This window comes from Diceros bicornis, chromosome 2, assembly GCF_020826845.1.
Source record: "Diceros bicornis minor isolate mBicDic1 chromosome 2, mDicBic1.mat.cur, whole genome shotgun sequence".
Classification (NCBI taxonomy): Eukaryota; Metazoa; Chordata; class Mammalia; order Perissodactyla; family Rhinocerotidae; genus Diceros; species Diceros bicornis.
In genome coordinates, this window is record NC_080741.1 from 54,958,851 (window position 1) to 54,980,116 (window position 21,266).

The 21,266-nt window shown below is 44.3% G+C and overlaps 1 protein-coding gene across 1 annotated transcript in view; it reads left to right on the plus strand.

Moving 5' to 3' along the window:
- Positions 1-21,266, plus strand: part of CACNA2D3 (calcium voltage-gated channel auxiliary subunit alpha2delta 3) — an 853,260-nt gene that overhangs the window by 390,785 nt on the left and 441,209 nt on the right. The window contains exon 9 of the mRNA XM_058561298.1: positions 13,043-13,117. Coding sequence (XP_058417281.1) covers positions 13,043-13,117 — 75 coding nt within the window. The remainder of the gene's footprint in view (positions 1-13,042; positions 13,118-21,266) is intronic.

A 21,266-nucleotide genomic window follows, 5' to 3' on the forward strand; every position in this document is an offset into this window, starting at 1 on the left:
GCATTGTATGAGCATGCCAGCATTTTAATTTTATGGGGTTTTTGTGGAACTTAGGATTCTCCAAAATGTCCCACTTACTTCCTTTACTTTTTGTTTATCTGTTTTTTGAAGGGGTTAGAGATTCTCATCTTTTCATTTATTCTTCTTTTGTATCTGTGTCAACTTGTTTTTTCTAGGCTTCGTTTCTAGTCTTTTCCATCAGTAATCTTTTCTATAATTTTGCCTTTTCATTTCTTTGTTCTGATTATTTATTCATTCAACAAAAACTATTAAGTGCTGTTGGATTCCCAAGGGGAAGGGGAGGGAAATCCCAACTCACCAGGTCTCGGGATGACGCGGGCCCACAGACACAGAAGACCGAACTTGATGCAAACGCAAGAGGTTTATTGAACGGAGCTCCGGGTCGACTCGTGTCCCTCGCAGGAGACAGAGGGGTCGACCCCGAGCCTTAGGGGGCAAGTTCTTTTATAGGATTTGGGAGCATAAAGCGGGAAAAGGTTGGCGCGGTTTTACATGATTGGTTAATTCAAAACATTCAGACAGTTACATTTTATGGCGCGAATTGCTACGGCGCGAAACAGCTATCAAGGTGCACACACATGTCCCCACCTGGGCCCCCTCCACCCCGACCCTCCCAAACTTATCCCTCTGTAGCACTCCCTTGTTCTCAATTTTCTCTGAACAGTTTAGGGTGAGTCTTCCGCGAACAGAGTCAGTTGGGATCGATAGACTCTATTCATAGAAGACTCGCCCCAACTGCCCCTTAAGGTGTTAACATATTAAATTTTTAACATAATTTACATCCTTCATTCCCCACTTCTTCTTTTGTCCCTAGTTCTAATCTTAGAACTTAGTTTTCGGTGTCTACTATTAGTGGCTCATGGCGTGGGAGAGCTTGGTAATGGCGTTGGAGCATCATAGCATGCACTGCATTGACTCTTTTTCTTATGAAAGTAGTGATTCTATTGAAAACACACGGTCCAAAAACCAAAAGTAGAAAAAGAATTAACAAAGGCCCTGCTAGGGAGGATAGTAAGGACGTCACCCAGGGGGACTTAGCGAACCAGGATTCAAACCAGCTTTGTTGCGCCTCCCTGCTTTGCTGCCTCATGTCTAATCTTTTCTTTAATTTTTGCATTGAGTCTCGGACTACCCCTGTGTGATCTGCATAGAAACAGCAGTCTTCTTTAAGAGCTGCACAAAGCCCTCCCTCCCTTAAAAACAACAGATTTAATCCCCTTCTATTCTGGAGCACTACTTCAGACAGGGAGGTGAGGGACTCTTCTAGCTTAGAGATAGACTGCTCTAAAGTCCTGAGGTCTTCATCTATAGCATTGCTCAGGGCAGTTAATCCTCTCTCCCCTGCAACTAAGGCTGCAGTGCCGGTTCCTACGCCCGCGGCAACTCCCAGTCCCAGGAGCACAGCTAGGGTGAGGGATACTGGTTCCCTTTTCCTTAGTATAGATTTCTGATCAAACTCATCTTCGAAACTATTGGCAGTATGATAGTAAATTCTAGGCACTAACTGCACAAGCACGCAAAAATAGGGGTATGCCTTTAGTTTACCCTTGCGATGGGGGGAGTGGCATCCTCCGGCTTGTTTTGCCCCCCCCTCGTCGACCCATGAAATCCCAGTCGGGGGTTCCTATAGCCAGTTTACAAAGGTCAGGGTGTAAGTCCGGCCACCATGTCCAAGGGGAAGCAGTTTTTTGGATTGACCAGGTTATATCTCCTACCTGGGAGACGACTTGCCACGTGAGCAGTTGAGGAGCGTGGGGATTAGGATTGGACGACCTGCTTGCCGTTCCCATGACGCAAACGCAGCTCAAGAGGGTTATCAGTCTTTTCCACCTTCCAGAGATCTGCTGCATTCTGGGGTGCCTTCTTTACGTGTGTAGCGTGAACCCAGGAAGTTATACCGTCCACCTTGACTGCTGTGGGTGTAGTGAGGAGCACCACGTAGGGCCCCTTCCAACGTGGTTCTAGCGACCCCGTCCGATGTCGTCTCACAAGGACAGAGTCCCCAACCTGGAACTGGTGCGGTATGAGCAGATCACCAGGCTGGTAAGCCTCTTTTAGCTGGTTCCAGATGTCGCGCCTGACAGCCTCGAGTGCTTTCAAGCGGGCTGACAAAGGTATAGAAGGTACAATGTCAGGGTCATGTATCCCTATTTGTGCCAAAGGGGGAGGGGTTCCATAGAGGATCTCAAAGGGTGTAAGTTTTAAAGGTCCCTGTGGGGTGTTCCGGACGCGGAACAGGGCAAAGGGCAGGAGGGCTGTCCAGTCACTATCGCCGGTCTCCATAGACAATTTAGTTAGGGTCTCTTTAATTGTTCTATTCATCCTCTCTACCTGGCCTGAACTCTGGGGTCTATAAGCACAATGTAATTTCCAATTGACCCCCAGTTGACTGGCCAGTCCCTGACTTACCTGGGCAACGAATGCAGGACCGTTGTCAGATCCAATTACCTTTGGGATCCCGAATCTCGGGAGGATTTCTTCCAATATCTTCTTGGCTACTACAGAGGCAGTCTCTTTTCGGGTGGGGAAAGCCTTTACCCATCCCGAGAAGGTATCTACAAATACTAGAAGATATTTATTTCCATACCGGGCCGGTTTGATTTCAGTAAAGTCTATCTCCCAAAAGGTTTCAGGCCTATCTCCCCGGAGTCTATGTCCAGTGCGGTATTTGGTAACTGCAGCATTTGTGAGAGCGCAAGCTCTACAATCCTTATAAATTTCCTCAGCCGCCTTTCTCAAATCTGGTACCTGGTACGGGGAGGCCTCAATAATTTTAATTAGTTTCTGAGGGCTCAAGTGGGTTAGCCGGTGTAGATGTGATAGATATTCTCGCCCTTCTGCAACGGAAAGGACTTTCTCTTCTTTAGTTAGTTCCCCACCGGAGGCAGCTTTGCTGACCTTAGCTCCCTGGAGAGTCAGGACCATAGGTCCTAGTGCCGCCCGCTTGGCTAGGCGGTTCCCTTGAGCTATGGGGTCGGTGCCTTTCTGATGACCTGGGCCACAGTCTTATTTTCAGCTAACCTTAACGCCTGTGTCAGGGCGATAAGCTCAGCCTTTTGTGCAGAAGTCCCTTCCGGCAAGCGGCTTGCCCACAGAGTCTTTTTCCCGTCTACCACAGCCGCCCCAGCCATCCTCTTACCTTCTGCCATGAAGCTGCTGCCGTCGGTGTACCAATTAGGGGCTCCAGCCCATGGCTCATCTGGCAGATCGGGTCGGGTCCCCGTTTCTGATGCTAAGATGTCGCCGCATTGGTGAACAGGTACTTCATCATCTGCTTCGGGCAGTAGTGTGGCCGGGTTTAAGATGGCCGGTGGGGCGAAGGTAATTCTCTCAGTTAGGAGCAGACTTTGGTAGTGAGTCATCCTGGGCGTTAGTCATCCATCGATCTGGAGGCTGTCTGATAATGCTCTCCAAGGCATGGGGGGCTACTATGGTTATCTGTTGGCCCAGAGTTAGCTTATCTGCATCTTTTACCAGCTGGGCAGTGGCGGCAATCGCCCTTAAGCAGGAAGGCCATCCACTGGCTACCGGATCCAGTTTTTTTGATAGATATGCGACTGGGCGCTTCCAGGGCCCAAGGGCTTGAGTTAGGACTCCCCGGGCGATTCCCTTTCTTTCATCTACATACAAGGTGAAGGGCTTGGTCAAATCTGGTAGGGCCAACGCGGGTGCCTCTAATAATGCCCGTTTTAGAGTCTCAAAAGCCTTCTGGTGCTCTAGAGTCCAGACAAAGTTCCCACTTTCCTTAGTCAATGGGTACAGTGGAGCAGCCAGGGTAGCAAACCCTGGGATCCACAACCGGCAGAAACCGGCCGTCCCCAGGAATCCCCTTACCTGGCGAGCGGAGGTTGGGGCCGGGATCTGAGTCACAGTCTTTTTCCGGGCGTCGGTTAACCACCTTTGGCCGTCTTTTAGTGTGTAGCCTAAGTAGACTACTTTCTCCTGGCACAATTGTGCCTTCTTCTTTGACGTCCGGTACCCCAACTCATCCAACTCGGCCAGGAGGCGCTTGGTTCCTTCTTCACAGTCTCCCGGGGTTTCCGCCGCCAACAGTAGATCATCTACATACTGTAAAAGAGTCACTTGAGGGTTTTTAACCCTATTGTCAGTCAAATCCCTGTGGAGGGCCTCATCGAACAGGGTGGGGGAGTTTTTAAACCCTTGAGGCAGTCTTGTCCAAGTCAGTTGTCCAGCGATCCCCATATCAGGGTCGCGCCACTCGAAAGCAAAAAGTAATTGGCTCTTTGGGTGCAGCCGCAGACAGAAGAATGCATCTTTCAGGTCCAGGACAGTATACCATTTCCGTGATGGGGGGAGGGAGCTGAGTAGGCTATATGGGTTTGGCACAGTAGGGTGTAAGTCCTGCACTCTCTTGTTCACTTCCCTCAAATCCTGGACCGGCCTATAATCAGCAGTTCCAGGCTTTTTTTACAGGCAGGAGAGGGGTGTTCCAAGGAGACCGGCAAGGAACCAGGCATTCCCTTGCCCAGTGTCCTCTCTCCTTACAATAGGCACATTGGTCCTTGTCTTAGGGCTGTCGTCTGCGCGAGCCTGGTCGTGGGGCGTTGCCCAGGTTCCCTGACTGCCTATGATCTGGCCCTGTCGCCTTTATCACTGCGGCCAGTATTTTGGTCAGTTTCTTCTCTTGTCTCCTATCTCTCTTATTTTCCCTCTCTTCAGCCTCCCTTCTTTCTCTCTCTCGCTTTTCCTCCTCACTCTCTCTTTTATGATACACCTTTTCAGCCTCCTTTACCACGTCCCGCAAGTCGTAGTCCTGCAGCCCTTCTAGCCTTTGTAATCTCCTTTTTATATCTGGGGCAGACTGTCCAATAAAGGCCATAATGACAGAGGCCTTTTGCCCTTCCGAGGATGGGTCGAAGGGCGTATACCTGCGGTAAGCCTCCATCAATCGTTCTAGGAAAACGGAGGGAGGTTCAGTGGGCCCCTGCTGGATCTCTCTTACCTTAGCCAAATTGGTGGGCCGCCTTGCGGCCCCTCGGAGACCCGCCACTAGAGCCCGGCGATAAACGGACAGCGCCTCCCTACCTTCAGCCGTGTTATAGTCCCAATTGGGCCGGTTGTGCGGAAACCCTTCTTCCGCTTCCGCTATCGTTGCCGGCTGCCCGTTGGTGCCTCGGATATTCTTTCTTGCTTCCTGTGTGATTCTTTCTCTCTCCTCCGTGGTAAAGAGTGCCTGTAAGAGCTGTTGACAATCATCCCAAGTGGGCTGATGGGAAAACATTAGGGACTCTATCAGGGCAGTTAATCCGGCGGGGTTTTCTGAAAAGGGGGGATGGTTATTTTTCCAGTTATACAGGTCTGAGGAAGAGAAAGGCCAGTACTGGAGGGGTGACAGCTGGTTGGGCCCCGCAGGAGCTCCATACTCTCTTAGCGGGAGCGCCACCGTGGTATCAGGCCCGTCCGGAGTGGCTCCGCGGCGGCTTCGGGTTCCAGCGGAGGGACCCGAGCCAGTCGCCCTCCGTCCTGATTGCGATCCTGGAGCGGGGGAGGGGTAAGGGGGAGGCGAGAAAGGGGGCCATTCGGGAGGAGGCTCAATCTCAGGGTAGACCCCGGGGGGGGGGGGGGGGGGCCGAAGGGGTCTCCGACTCCGCTGTTCGAGTTGATTTCGATTTTTGCCGTGTCTCCGCATCCTGCAGCGCCAGGACTCGGGGGCTTAGTTTTTCTGCTTTCACCCATGGCTTAACCCACGGGAGTGGGTTCTGCACCAGATCCTGCCACACTGTAATATATGGTCGTTGGTCAGGATGGGACCCCGGTCTCTCCTGGAAAACAATAGCCCTCACCGTGAGGATAATAGTTAGATTAAACGTCCCCTCAGGGGGCCAACCCACATTGAGGGAGGGCCACTCAGAGGTGCAAAAAGTCTGCCAGCGCCCTTTCTTTATTTCTACCAATAAGTCGTGCGCTCTCGCTCGCACTTCAGTCTAGTGGTCTAGGGTCAAGGAAAGGGGGGTCGTCACAGTCTGTCCCATCCCGTCAAAGGAAGTCCACGTAACGAACAAAAACAGAACAATAAACACTAAAGACACACTAAAACACAGACAACCCTGCCCGGAAGGCGTCTCTACAAGCCAGCCGAAGGCGGCTTCAGACGGGAGGGGTTTCCGAGTCCTCCCCGGGAAAAGGTATCGCTCCTTTTCCCACCTGGAAGGGGGGTTGGTCAGGCTTTCCTGACTCCCCTTATCCCTTGGGGCGTCCCCCAGGGTTGCAGCCTGCAGTCCCTAGCACGTCTGCCACTGCAGCCGTTCGGTCCTCACGGCCCGAAGCGGCGGCTGCCCGATACTGAAACCAAAACAATAAAACAATACTTTGCGGCGCCGCACACACTCACACACTCAGTCACTCAGGCCTACCTCCAAGGGGTCTTCGGAGTCTGGGGTTACCGCGTGGATCCCGGACGAGCCCCCAAATGTTGGATTCCCAAGGGGAAGGGGAGGGAAATCCCAACTCACCAGGTCTCGGGATGACGCGGGCCCACAGACACAGAAGACCGAACTTGATGCAAACGCAAGAGGTTTATTGAACGGAGCTCCGGGTCGACTCGTGTCCCTCGCAGGAGACAGAGGGGTCGACCCCGAGCCTTAGGGGGCAAGTTCTTTTATAGGATTTGGGAGCATAAAGCGGGAAAAGGTTGGCGCGGTTTTACATGATTGGTTAATTCAAAACATTCAGACAGTTACATTTTATGGCGCGAATTGCTACGGCGCGAAACAGCTATCAAGGTGCACACACATGTCCCCACCTGGGCCCCCTCCACCCCGACCCTCCCAAACTTATCCCTCTGTAGCACTCCCTTGTTCTCAATTTTCTCTGAACAGTTTAGGGTGAGTCTTCCGCGAACAGAGTCAGTTGGGATCGATAGACTCTATTCATAGAAGACTCGCCCCAACTGCCCCTTAAGGTGTTAACATATTAAATTTTTAACATAATTTACATCCTTCAGTGCTAAGAGTTAAGAGCTGGGTCTGCCTTTCTAAATAAGGAAGACAGGTTGTCTTCCTTTGAGGTTTTGTGCGTGTGAGTGTTGGGTGTGGAGGCAGCCAGGAAGCGAGTGCTCACAGTAGAGGGTGGACAGTGCAGTCTTTGAGTGGGGCAGTGAGAGAGGCTGGGAGAGCAGAGAGCCCAGGCATGCAACCAACTGGAGGCTCGTGGTGGCTTCTTGGAAGAAGTGATGACTAAGCGAACACTTTAAGATAGGAAGGTATTAGCCAGGCATATGCAATGACGTAGGGCAAGAGGAAGGGGAAGGAACAATTGAGGAGGAAAATGTAACTCCTCTGCCACCCCCACGAAGGACAGGACTGGGTGGATTGACCAAAAGGAGTTCAATGTCTGGACACATTGGAGTGGGGGTGAAAGTAAGAGGCAGAGTGGGTAGGTGAGGGTGATGGTGAAAAGAATGGGACTGGATTGAGAGGGTCAGGCCGGATCAAGCATATCTGGTCAGCCACATAGAGGAATTAGGACTTGATCTGGAGGCAATGGAGGACATAGAAGGAGTCTCAGCCACAGGGTGACGTGTTGACATGTTCCCGTAAGTGTCTTCCTTCTTAGTTAGATCTTCCCTCATTCTCTTTTTTTAGGCAACCGTTTCTCTTCTGTTAGGCCTAAAAGCTGCATTGCTTTCATCTATCAAGTCCAACTTCCCACATTCAGTAGGGTTCAGAGTCCTCAATATCATTTAGAACCCAAAGTCATCTGTCCTTCACTCTCCAGTATCTGGGCTGCAATGTACACGAGCCAACATGTGGCACTATTCTACACTAGTGCCGAAGTTTGCATGAATCTTAGTGGGCGAGTCCAGCCCATTTGTTCTTTGTTTTTAGATCCTTCTCCAAAAAGTTCCCATCATTCATTTAATGAAACTTAAAACTTGCCTTTCCTATTTTAGATCCTCATTAAAATTCCCATTGACGATTTTGCTGTATTTTTAAAACGGGAGATGTAGAGAATGCTTACAGAGATTGGGCAAAAGGAAGGAAAAGGCAGACGGGTGAAAGTTCTTTGTACATCTCTTCACCATGTGGTTGGTGGGCTGACTGGACCATCTCCACGGCTGCCTGGGCCCTCTCCTATCCTGTCCCTGCTGTCAGAGCGTAGAGTTTGGTGGTTGGCACAGAGGAAAGGGAGGGGCAATTCCCATGAGAAGAGAGTAGTGGGACGTAGTCTAACATCCTGAGAAGATGGTAGGTTTGTCTCAAACCTGTTTTTGGTTTTGGTTGGATCATTGCAGCATCACAGATAAGCACTTTTTATCATGAAAAGGAACAGCAGACATTATCTTCAGATGTAATGAGCATCGTCTTTTACTAATAAAAGTAAGAAAAAGTCGTTCATGATCACTCCGTAGTGGTGATCATGTGCAAATTTAGCCACTGTTTTATGTCCCTGGGTCATAGCAGGTGCTTAGTTAATATTCACAGAGCAAACACAGGAACAAAGAGTTTATGGCAGATGTCTTCCCGGGAGGGGATTTGGCAGTAGGCTGGCTGTACTGTCTTGGCTCCCAGTCTGCTAAAGTCAGACCTGGGTCCCTGGAAGGGTTCAGAGTGTGGCACAGAGTAGGACAGTGTATGGCCCTGCAGGATGGCGGTTTCTGTCTCGTGTATTTAGACAGTCATATGTTCCTATTGATGTAGCACCTTCTCTCCAAAGAATGCAGAATCTGTGCTCCCCAGAGGTGATCAGGGGCACATGAGCCCTGTTCCCAAGAGTGGTTATTACCATTGGCCCCAACCCCCTCCTACATAGCAAGTACCAGCTCAGGGTGGAGAGTACTCATTGGTCTTTCTTTCTGTGTAGCACACATCACACTCACATATATTTTCTATCTTTCTTGTGTTTGTGCACCCAGACACTTTCTTTCTCTTGCTACATGCTGGGTTCTATGTTGACTCTTTACCAAATTATCTCATTTCATCTTCACAGTGAGTTTGTGAGAGAGGTGCAGTTCCCATCCCCATCTCCCCAACACAAACAATGGGGCTCCCGGAGCTGAGATGCCTTGGCCACGGTCACCCAGCATGTGTGTGGCAGAGCCAGGATTTTAACCCAGCCTGTCTGCCTCAGTTGCTTTTAGCTCTTCTGCTCCTCCCTTGTGTGAATCAGAAGAGGAGAGCCAACCAGGAAGGAGAAGGGGAGAAGGAAACTGACAGTGACTGAGGCCCTGTGTGTATGTGGCAGTTTCTAAGCTCTTTAAGGGGTCAAAGTTCTTTGTACATCTCTTCACCATGTGGTTGGTGGGCTGATTGGACCATCTCCATGGCTGCCTGGGCCCTCTCCTATCCTGCTAAAAGACTCTTCCCATTTCCCAGAAATTTTCAGGAAGGGCTTACTGCTTTGGGGAAAGGGGAGTGGTTGAGTGCCTTTCTAGGGTTCAATCCTGGTAGTAGGAAGGAGCAAAAGCAAATGGCAGAAGAAAATTCCATCTGGTTGGTGATAATATGCATTGCATCCTTTTCTTCATTAGACGATTGATATTTGGTTGCTTGAGTAGGGATGAAGGAGAGCTATTTATAAAGCCATTTTATCTTAGGGCTGAGGTGACCAGATCTTCCATTGTAAATTAATATGGCCATCCCACATCTTTGTTTCACAAAGTAGAAATCTAGGGAACCTCCATAAAAATGCAAAAAACTGTATAGTTTCCAAATGGAGAGCTGCTGGGAGCCTGGAAGCCGTTCCACATGCAGGGCCCCTTGGTGTCCCCCTTGGGAGGAGCGCTGGGTAGCGTGGTGAGCTTGCACAGCCAATGGGTGTCCTTGGCACAGCTGCCTGGTGTGCACCATTCTCTCACACACACGGCCAAGCCCAGCTCCCTTTGGTGATAGAGACCAGATTGCTCAGCATAGCTTTATCCTGATGCAGTCAAGGGAAATTAGTCAACTGCAGGCTTGGATGATGCCACTAACAAGCTGGCGGGGGTTCAGCAGAGCAGATTCCTCCACCGTGGCCACGGCTCACACAGTGACGGCAAGCATGGTTTTGATTACTGCACATGTTCCTCCCTGATGAGGGCAAGAACTTCTTGGTCTTTTATACTTTTAACCCCTTTCTGCAGCCCCCCTCCACATGTATAGGCCTTTGCATTAGCAAAGCAGTTTTAGGTCTGTTGCCTCATTGGATCCTTACAGGGCGGGGCCCCTGAAGACTAAACAGAAGATGAATTAGCACCTTCTTATGCATAAAAATCTGGGATCACAGAGGTGTAGTGACTTCCCCAAGGCCACACAGTAAGTACATGGCAGAGGCAGGACTTGGGCTCAAGTCCTTGGACTCCCAGCTCAGACTGTATAAACTCAGGGATCAACTTTGAGAATGTGTATTGGGCAGAATATAGGGGAAGTTTTAAAATTTACCTGGAAAATGGAGAGTTAAGTGGAAGAAGAACCAAAATTACAACCTCATTTAGGAAAGTTTTGGGCTGCAAGTTACAGAACAACTGAATGAAAGTGCTTTAGCATATAGGCATCTAATAATCTCATGGAAGAAGCCTAGAGGAGGGCAGCTGTATTCTGGTACAGTGGTTCAGCAGTGTCATCAAGGACCCACACTGGCTCCATCTTCCTGCTTTGTCTTCCTTGAGCTTTGCTTTCCGTTCTTAATCTTTCACCTCATGGTTGCAAAATGGTAGCTGCAACTCCACAGTAGCATGTCAAGTGGGAAGGAAGGCAGTGGGTATAGAAGAGTTTTCCTTTAATGGCAAGGAAAAAGTTTTATCAAAACTGTGTGGAACACTTCCGCTTATGTTTCATTGGCTGAGAATGGGCTGTTTGACTGCCCTTTGCTGCAAGACAGGCTATGGAAACATGTATCCAGTAGAAGGGAACTGGATAGCTGTGATTGGCTAAGACTGATTATGCTTCAGGCCTAAGGAATGGGCATACTGTCAGCCTGAAACACATCAGTCAACAAAGGAGGTGGAGGAGGAGGGAATGGCTGGTTTTTCAGCAACTTCCAGTGTCAGTCCAATATGGACTATGAACTTTGGAGAAGCTCTTCTTCAGGTTGGACTGTGCTGTTGCTTCCTGGATCCTCAGATGATGTTCCATTTGTTGACTGAAAGTCACACTCCCATTTCTCAATGACTCATTTCAGAATTGCATAAATGTGTTTTTCCTCCATGCCTCATCAGAGGAGATCTAAGCTCTAAGACCATTGGGATATAATTTTTCAAATGCTTTTGTATGACTAAGAACAAAGATGAAAGAGGGAGTAAAAGACTGATGGGAAGCATAGAGGTTTGGAGGCCAGAGAGGAGAAGTTGGGGGCTTTGAGGTCCTGAGGTCAGTGGCTGTGAGGTCAGATTGCCTGGGTTTGAGTCTGGACTCCACCCCTTATGTACTCCCTGGTGACTTTGAGCAAGTTGATCATCGTTGCTCTGCCTCAGTTTCCCCATCTGTAAAGGGGGAGTGATTGGAAGTACTTTCCACATGAGGTTGAGAAGTCTAGCCTGTGCTGATGGATTAAGCGCTCAATAATGGTTAATTGCTGATATTAGTATTATCATGACTCCTACTTGCTTAGTAAGCATCTTGGCATGTGAAACCCAAGGTATCTCAGTCACTGTTGCAGCAGCTGAACGTCTGGTTGTCTTCAGTCTGTCCCTGCAGTGTGTCTAGAGCAGTTGTCCCGAGCTCATCTCTTTATTTCACTCACTCCCCTGCTCATAGCGCTCCAGGGGCCTTACTGCCTACAGACTTAAAGTCCAAACTCCTTAGCCAGACTTTGCTCAGGACCTGGGCCTGTGAGAGGTGGTTCTGGTTCCTTCCTTCTAGAGTTCTGGGCTGGGCTTTTTGTCGCCAAAATAGAAATGCTATAACACTCTCATTGAACAAATGGTTCTTAGGTACCTATTGTGGGCCCAGCCCTTGTCACAGGGAATACACTGAGGAACTAGACATGGACCCTAACAGTGCAGCCCACCTTGTGGTAAGGGATCCAGGCACCAGGTAACTAGAATTGGGGATATACAGGAGAGGGGCCTCACCTTCACCAGAAGCTGCTTCCCAGAGGAGGCAGGAATGAGCTGACCCACAGGATGAACACGAGTCAGCCGGGAGATGCCAGAGTGAGAGCCCCAGGGAGAGGACCCCATGGTGGAAGGCCTAAAGGAAAAGATGGGAGCTGTCAGGGGACAGGAAGGGAATTAGGGCTGGCTGATGCTAAGTTTATGGGGAGCGTTAATGAGTGAAGATGCTAAAACAGGGCCAAGTGTCCAGAGCCCTGCCAAGCCCTGGAAGGTTCCTCTGCAGAGCAATGGAGAGCTGTGAACGGGGTTGACAAGAGGCGACATAATCAGGTTTGTGTTTTAGAAGGACCAGCCTAGCTGCAGTGCAGAGAATCATTCTTGATGAGAGAAATGAAGACAAGAACACTCAAATTTCTGCTTCCTAGTTGTAAGCTTTGGATCATAACAGAGGGTCATATTCTGGGTATTCTGGAATCAAAAATGAAGGGAAGGCTGACGTTGGCCTGTATGGAAGATGGTGTCACTGTGTATGAGCAGTGCTCTGACCAACACCTGCATAGCCTCCCAGAGTGACCTCTCCTTCCCTCCATTTTTGTCCTCACTCACCTGTGACCTACACATGGGTCCTTGTCTCCACAAAGCTGAAGACAGGACCTGGAGCCGTATCCACCTAACTCTGGTATGCTCTTCATATCCCGCCTGGACTACGCACTGTCAGCCAGGCCCAGGGACCCCCAGTGTTTGGAGCCACTCCTGAAGGATTATCAGTTAGCTATGTACACCCTGAACACTGCCATACACCAACACTTGCTCTACAAGTTTCTCCCTCAAACAAGAAGAGAATAAAGTCTGTCTTTGGCACTAAATCACACTTTTCTATAGGGGCACCAAGTGAGAAAGTCACCTTATGTGAATTGGGCTTGTGATTGTGCTGCTTTTTGTTTGTGTATGTGTATCCTTAAATTAGTAAGTAGTATCTTTCGAATGCTTAATTAAGTGTTTCCTCTTGGCTATTTCTTCCCTTTGCAGTATAACGAGGAGCTCCACTACGTGGAACCTTGCCTGAATGGAACGTTGGTGCAAGCCGACAGGACAAACAAGGAGGTAGGGCCTGCTGCTGGGCGGGCGCACCAAGGGTCATCGCACACCCCTGTCCCCCTCACAGTGATCGCTTACAATCATTCTGTCATTATTTTTAGAAACTCATCAAATATACTGCCCTTCCATTGAGGCCCTAGGAACCCTAGCTTGTAGAACATTTATGAAGAGGCACAAATAATATCATGGCAGTAAAATAATTACATTGAGTTCAGATGCTTGCTAGTTCTGAAACAATTGTGTTGATTTTCTTTTTTTCTTACTCTGAGCACATCCTATGTTGTGCTTGACACCTATGTTGACATCATGCAAAGAATATGGCTCTTGCTGAGATTTCAAAGAAAAGTGAACCCACTTGTTATATCTCTTGTTGTACTCAATATGATTGATTAAATAATTGTTGGGGTAGCTATTGGGTTAACTTGACTCCTGAGTTAGAAGGTAAGATTTTCAAGGATGGGATGGTGTCTACTCTCTGCTGTACCCTCAATGCTCCAAGAATTGCCTGCTCCAAAAATATTGTGGAACAAAAGAAAGATATGTTAAAGGAGGAACTTAGGAAATGGGATAGAAGTTTACCTTCCAGTTGGAGCATTTTAGGAAAATTTCCGGGATAGATTCCTATAAAATAAATCCTATTTCCTTTTGGCCACTTTTAAATTTACCAGTACAACCACCACAGCTACTACCATACTACCTCTACAGGGCCAGGTGACAATTTCAGTTGAAGGTGTAGCTGTGGCTGCAACAACGTCACACCTCCTGGGACTCATAGAGGCCATTACTCGCATTGTTTTGTTGTGCTTGCCATGTGAGTATATGGCAAGCAATAAAATATGCTCCTCTCCTGGAGAGCAGACCCCCATGCAGTGGCGGAGGACAATGGCTAAGGTAGGCTTTTGTGAAGCACTGTGCATATGCTGGGGAGAGCCGCCTGTCCCAAGTGGGCTGGGAGTGGCATTGGGGCTATATTTGTTGCAGGTGGTGGAAGCACTTGGTTTGAGCATTTCTGAGGGAGTGAGCAACAGAGGATTGGGAGAAATTCATTACAACTGGAACACAGAGTGAGAAGGAAAAATTATGCCCGAGTTAATATCCAAGCTTCAATTGGAGGGGGAAGAAACACTGTAACAAGCTGTTTTTAGGAGAGAGAAACAAGTACGCTATAGTTCAATATCTAGGGAATGTTTGTTCATGGTCATTTTCTAGGCTAAGGTAGGAAAAAAATGACTTCAACCTACAGCCATATTTCCCTAGGGACTTTCCTTTTGTTTGGCTGATGCCTGGGTCTGGATTCCACTGCCTTCCCAATATTGTAGCATTGGAACATCTGCCAGAGCTTCAAATATGTGTCCAGTGATGGTACCCTCAACATTAAGTAGCAAAGATGCTTAAAATGATCCAGGCCTTCCTTCTGGTGGCTTTCCAAATGGACAAGGGTGGTGTGATATTTGAAGATACGAAGTCTTATGGATGAAAAAATTGTTAGAGAAAGTGGGCTAAGAATTTATCTTCTATGCTACCCACACCCACTTGGCCCTTGTGCTCCACCTCAACAAAGAGACTGACTGCTAAGAAAAAAGGTTAAACAGGACCCAGAGTCTTATACAATCCAAAATACCCAGAATGCAATTAAAAATCCCTTGTCATCCCAAGAACCAGGAAAATCACAACATGAATGAGAAAAGACAATCAACAGAAACCAATATTGACACAAATCAGATGTTGAAATTATCAAATTGCTTCAACAAACTATTAGGAATTCTCTTGAAACAAATGAAAAAATAGAAAAGCTCAGCAAAGAAATAGAAGTTATAAAAAAGAGCCAAATGGAAATTATAGAACTGAAAAATACAGTCACCAAAATAAAGGCTCACTAAATCAGCTCAATAGTAGAGTGGAGGTGACAGTAGGTAGAATCAGTGAACTTCAGGACAGATCAATAGAAATTACCCAACCTGAACAGAGAGAAAATAGACTGGAGCAAAATGAACAGAGTGTCAGGGACATGTGGGACAGCAAAAGAGCTAGCATTCGTGTCATGAAAGTCCCAGGAGAGTTAGACTGGATAGATATTTAAAGATATATTGGCTGGAAACTTCCCAAAATTAGTGAAAAGCATAAACATACATATTCAAAAGGCTGAGCAAATTCCAAGGAGAATTAACCCAAGTAAATCCATGGCAAGACAGATCATAGTTAAATATAATTAGACAAGAAAAAAATAAAAAACTTGATAGCAGCCAGAGAGAAAGGACATACTACTTAAATTACCAATTTGAATGACAGCAGATTTCTTGTATGAAATCATAGAGACCAAAAGGAAGTGGCATAGCATTTTTCAAGTACTGAAAGAAAAGAACTGTCAGCTCAGCATTCTATGTTCACTGAAAATATCCTTTGTGAATGAAAGGGAAATAAAGACATTCACAGATGAAGGAAAACTATGAGAATTTGTTGCCAACAAACCTACCCTCAAAGAATGGTTAGAGAAGTTCTCCACACAGAAAGGAAATTACAGAAAAAGGCTTGAAACTTTAGAAAGGAAAGAATATTGGAATGGGTAAATATAGGAGTAAGTATAATAGAGTATCTAATTCTCAGGAGATTCTTAAATCATATTTGATAGTTGAAACCAAAATTATAGCATCATCTGTTGTGGTGCCCAATGTATGTTGAGGAATACTTAAGACAGATATATTTAAAACTTATGGAGGGTAAAGGGACCTAATTAGAAGTAAGATTTCTACATTTCACTGGAAGTAGTAAATGCTGATAACAGTAGACTGTGATAAATTACATGTTTATATTATAATACCTAGAGCAACCATTAAGAAAACAATAAAAAGAAGAATACCTAAAAAGTAACTCATAGGAGTATAAGAAAAGAGAAACAGAAATGAGAAACAGAGGAAATGAACAGGAAAAAGAAGTAAGTTGGCAGACTTAAGCCCTAACGTCACTAATTATCTTAAATGTAAATGGTCTAAGCACACCAATTAACAGATAGAGACTGGCCAAGTAGATTTAAGAAAATAATCTAACCATATGCTGACTACAAGAAATTGACTTGAAATACAATGACATAGATCTGTTGAAAGTAAAAGGATGGGAAAATATATACTATGTGAACATTTAAAAAAAAATAGGAGTGGCTATATTAATATCAGGTAAAGTCATCTTTGAGCAAAGAAAATTACTAGAGACAAAGAGGGACAATACCTAATGATAAAAAGGTCAATCTACCAGGAAGACATAACAATCTTAAATGTGTTTGCCCAAACTACAGAGCTTCAAAACACATGAAGCAAAAATTAAAAGCAAAAACCAGAAATTAAAAGAGCTTAGAGTAGAAATAGAAAAACCTGCATTTATAGTTGGGGACTTGTACACTTCACAGTCATAAATTGATAGACTATTAAATCAAAAGTCAGCAAGAATGTAGAAGAACTGAGCAACACCATCAACCAACAAGATTCAAATAACCTTCACTGAATACTCTACCCAACAACAGCAGAATACACATTCTTTTCAAGCACCCATGGAACATTAACCAAGGTAAAACATATCCTGGGTCATAATACAAACCTCAACAACTTTAAAAGATTTGAAATTGGACTGATGAAATTGGATTCAAGCTAGAAATCAATAAATAAAGACAACAGAAAAATCTCTAAACACTTAGAAATTAAACAATACACTACTAAATAATTCATGGATCAAAGAGAAAGTCTTGAAGGAAATTTTAAAAATATAAAGCTGAATGAAAATGAAAAGACAGCACATCAAAATATGTGGAACAAAGCTATAACAGTGTTGAGAGGGAAATGTATAGCGCTAAATGCTTACGTTAAAAAAAGGAAAGCCTGAAATTAATAATTTAACTTCCTACCACAAGAAACTAGAAAAAGGAGAGGAAAATAAACCCAAAACAAACAGAAGGAAGGAAATAATAAAAAGCAGAAATCAATTAAATTGAAACAGCAAAACAGTAGAGAAAAATCAATGATACCAAAAGCTAGTTTTTCAAAAAATATTCGATAAAACTGATAAACCTCTAGCAAGACTGACAAAAATAAAAAGAGAAGTCACAAATCATCAATATCAGGAACAAAACAGGGAATATTACTGTAGAACTGTAGTCATTAAAAGGGTTATAAGGGAGTATTGTAAAGAACTTTACACTCATGATTTTGACAACGTAGGAGAAATGAACCAAATCCTCAAAAACTACAAGCTACCAAAATCCAACCAAGATAAAATAGATAACCTGAATAATCCTATAAATATTAAATAAATTGAAGTCATAATTTAAAAGTTTCAAAAAGAAATCTCCAGTCTCAGAGGTGGTTTCACTGGAGAGTTTTACAAAACATTTAAAAAAGAATACCAATTTTGCAGAATGTCTTCAAGAAAAATAGAACAGGAGGGAAATCTTCCTAATTCATTTTATGAGGCTATAGTTCCTTGATAAACCAGACAAAGACAGTACAGAGAAAGAAAACTACTGACCAATATCCCTCATGAACTTATAGCAAGAATCTCAACAAAATTTTAGTACATCATATCCAACAATATATATAAAGAGTAATACACCATCACCAAATAGGATTTATTCCAGATATGCAAAGCTGGTTTGACATCAGTGTCAAATCAATCAGTGTAATTCACTGTATTAACAGGCTAAAGATGAAAAATCATATAATCATGTCAACTAACTCAGAAAAAGCATTTTATAAAATCTCACACACATTCATGATTTAAAAAAAAACCTCTCAGCAAAATGGGAACAGAGGTAACTTCCTCAAATTGATAAAGACCATCTACGAAAACCTACAGCTGACATCCAACTTAGCAGTGAAAGTTTGAAAGCTTTTCCTCTTAAGATCGGGAACAGATAAGGATGTCCACACCCGCCACTCTTATTCAACATGGTGTTATAAGTTCTAGCCAGTGCAATAAAGCTAGGAAAAGAAATAAAAGGCATACAGGTCAGAAAGGAAGAAATCAAACACTCTCTGTTTTCAGATGACATGATTATATATGTAGAAAATCCCAAAGAATCTACCAAAAGAGCAAAACCCAAAAAACTCCTAGAATTAATAAGTGAGTTCAGCAAAGTCACATATACAAGATCAACACGCAAAAACCAATCCCATTGCCATGTAACAATGAACATATGGAAACCAAAATTAAAAAAAAAAAATTCCATTTACAATTGCTCCCAAGTAATAAACTTAATAAACATGTACAGGCTCTATATGCTGAAAATTACAAAATGCTGATGAAAGAAGCCCTAAATAAATGGAGGGACTTACCATGTTCATGGATGTGAAGACTCAACATAATAAAGATGTTAATTCTTTTTGAATTGATGTGTAGGTTGAATGCAATTCCTATCAATTCTAGCAAGATTTTTGTAGACATAGACAAGAGTATTCTAAAATTACGTAGAAAGGCACAAGACCTAGAATTGTAAAATAATCTTGAAAAAGAAGAATGAAGTAATAGAAATCAATTTAGCCAATGTTAAGGCCTATTATGTAGTTACAGTAATCAAAATAGTGTGGTATTGATGGAGGAGTAGACATAGATCAATGGAATAGAAGAAAGAACACAGAAATAGACCCAATCAAAAATGCTCGACTGAATTTTGACAAAAATACAAAAACAATTCAATGGAGGAAGGATCTTCTTTTCAACAAATGGTGCCAGAGCAATTGAGCGTCCATAAGCAGACAAAAGCAATCAAAAAATACTTAACCTTGGCCCAAACCTTACAACTTAAACAAAATTTAACTCAAATGAATCAAAGACTTAAATGTAAAATGTACAACTATGACACTTTCTGAAAAAAACATAGGGGAAAATTTTCAGAATCTAGGGTTAGACAGAGTCCTTAGGCTTGACACCAAAAGCACAATCCATGAAAGGAAAATTTGATAAAATGGATCTCGTTAAAATTAGAAAAAAACTTTTGCTATGTGAAAGACCCTGCTGAAAGGATGAAAATACATATCTATAGATTGGGATATGTGCAAACCTCATATCTGATAAAGAATGAGTATATAGAGAATATATAAATAACTCAAACTCAACAGTAAAAACAGTCCAATTAGAAAACGGGCAAAAGACATGAAGGGACATTTTACTGAAGAGGATATACAGATGACAACTAAGTCCATGAAAAGATATTCCACATCATTAGCTAGGGAAATGCAAATTAAAACCCCAATGAGATGTCACTACACACCTATCAGAATGGCTAGAATAAAAAAATAGAATAAAATAATAAAAAACATCAAATGCTGGTGAGGATGTAGAGAAATTTGATCATACATTGCTGATGGGACTATAAAATGATACAGCCACTCTGGAAAACATTTGGCAATTTCTTATAAAACTAAACATGCAATTACAATATGACCCAGTAATTGCACTCTTGGGCATTTATCTCAGAGAAATGAAAACTGATGTTCACACAAAAGCCTGTACCCAAATGTTCATAGCAGCTTTATTTATAGTAGCCCCAAACTGGAAACAACCCAGATATCCTTCAGTAGGTGAATGGTTAAACAAACTATGATATACTCATACCATGGAATACTATTTAGCAATTAAAAAATAAAAGAACTGTTGATACACACAGTAACTTGGTGAATCTTTGGGGAATTATCCTGAGTGAAAAAAAGGCAATCCCCAAATAGTATATACTGCATGATTCCATTCATATAACATTCTTGAAATGACAAAATTACAGAAATGGAGAACAGATTAGTGGTTGCTAGGGGTTCAGGTGGGAATGGGGAGAGGTCAGTGGTTATAAAAGTGCAGCACGAGGATCCTTGTGATGGTGGAACTGTTCTGTATCTTGACTTTATCAACATCAGTTCTCTGGCTGTAATATTGTGCTACAGTTTTACAACATGTCATTTGAGAATACTGGGTAAAAGGTATATGACATCTCTGTCTGTTATTTCTAACAACTGCATGTGGATCCATACTTACCTCAAAATAAAAAGTTTAATTAAAAAATAATCTGGGAGCTGGCCCAGAGGTGTAGTGGTTAAGTTCACGCGTTCTGCTTTGGTGGCCCGGGGTTTGTGGGTTCGGATCCCGGGCGTGGACCTATGCACCACTCATCAAACCACGCTGTAGCAGTGTCCCACATACAAAATAGAGGAGGATTGGCACAAATGTTAGTTCAGGGACAATCTTCCTCACCAAAAACAATAAAATAAAATAATCTGAGGTATATGAGGAAATCTTAAAAAGAGACTTTATCAAATCAGTGTGAACAGTGGAAAAATGTGTGTTAGGTTGTTGTAGTTATCTAAAAAAAGGTACCGATCGTGGTTCAGTTTCTAATGGCAAGAGTTTTCAGTGTTCTTACCTTATGGGCCTTTTTATTTGGAGAAAATCTCAGAAGATAAAGCATTTATTTTTCATTAGAAACTTGGGATATTTTAAAACAAAATGAGCTCTTTTGGCTAATTTGAATCAATTTCCATTTTTATCATCAAATTGGTGTTAGGCCATGTACATTCAGGACTCACCTAGGGGCATGTGACAGAGACTAGCAAATATGTAAAAAGCAAAATGGGAATTTACATCAGCTCACCTAACTGCAAAGTCCTGGGGTAGAAGAGACTGCATCCAAGGCCTTAAACATGATGTTGGGAGTCATCCCCCCTGTCCCCAGCAGCCTCCTCTATGTGTCTTCTGTGCACTCTGAGTGATTCTGCTAGGTCAGGTGCCCATTCTGGATCCATAGTTGCATCTACAGTGGGTGGAGCAGCCCAGCCAGCAGCCTGGTCCAGGTGTCTACAACTGTGGCTAGGAGGCATACCTGTGTTGGACAGACCTGCTTGGTTTTCCAAAAGGAAAGGACTCCAGGCAACCAGGCCAGTACCTATAAGGTAGATGCTCAGTAGAAGCATGTATAAATGAAGAATGAATGATTGAATGAATAGATGAGCCACCTAGGAGAGGATTCTACTTGAAAATAAAATTTTTTTTTGGTTTCAATAGAAGATCCACAAAACATTGAACACAAAAGCATGAAACATTCTTTTTAAATATAGGACAATCTGAATTAGGTTGTAGGTAAAATTATCTGATTCCAGGGTTGGCAATCCTCACTAGTCTGTCTAGT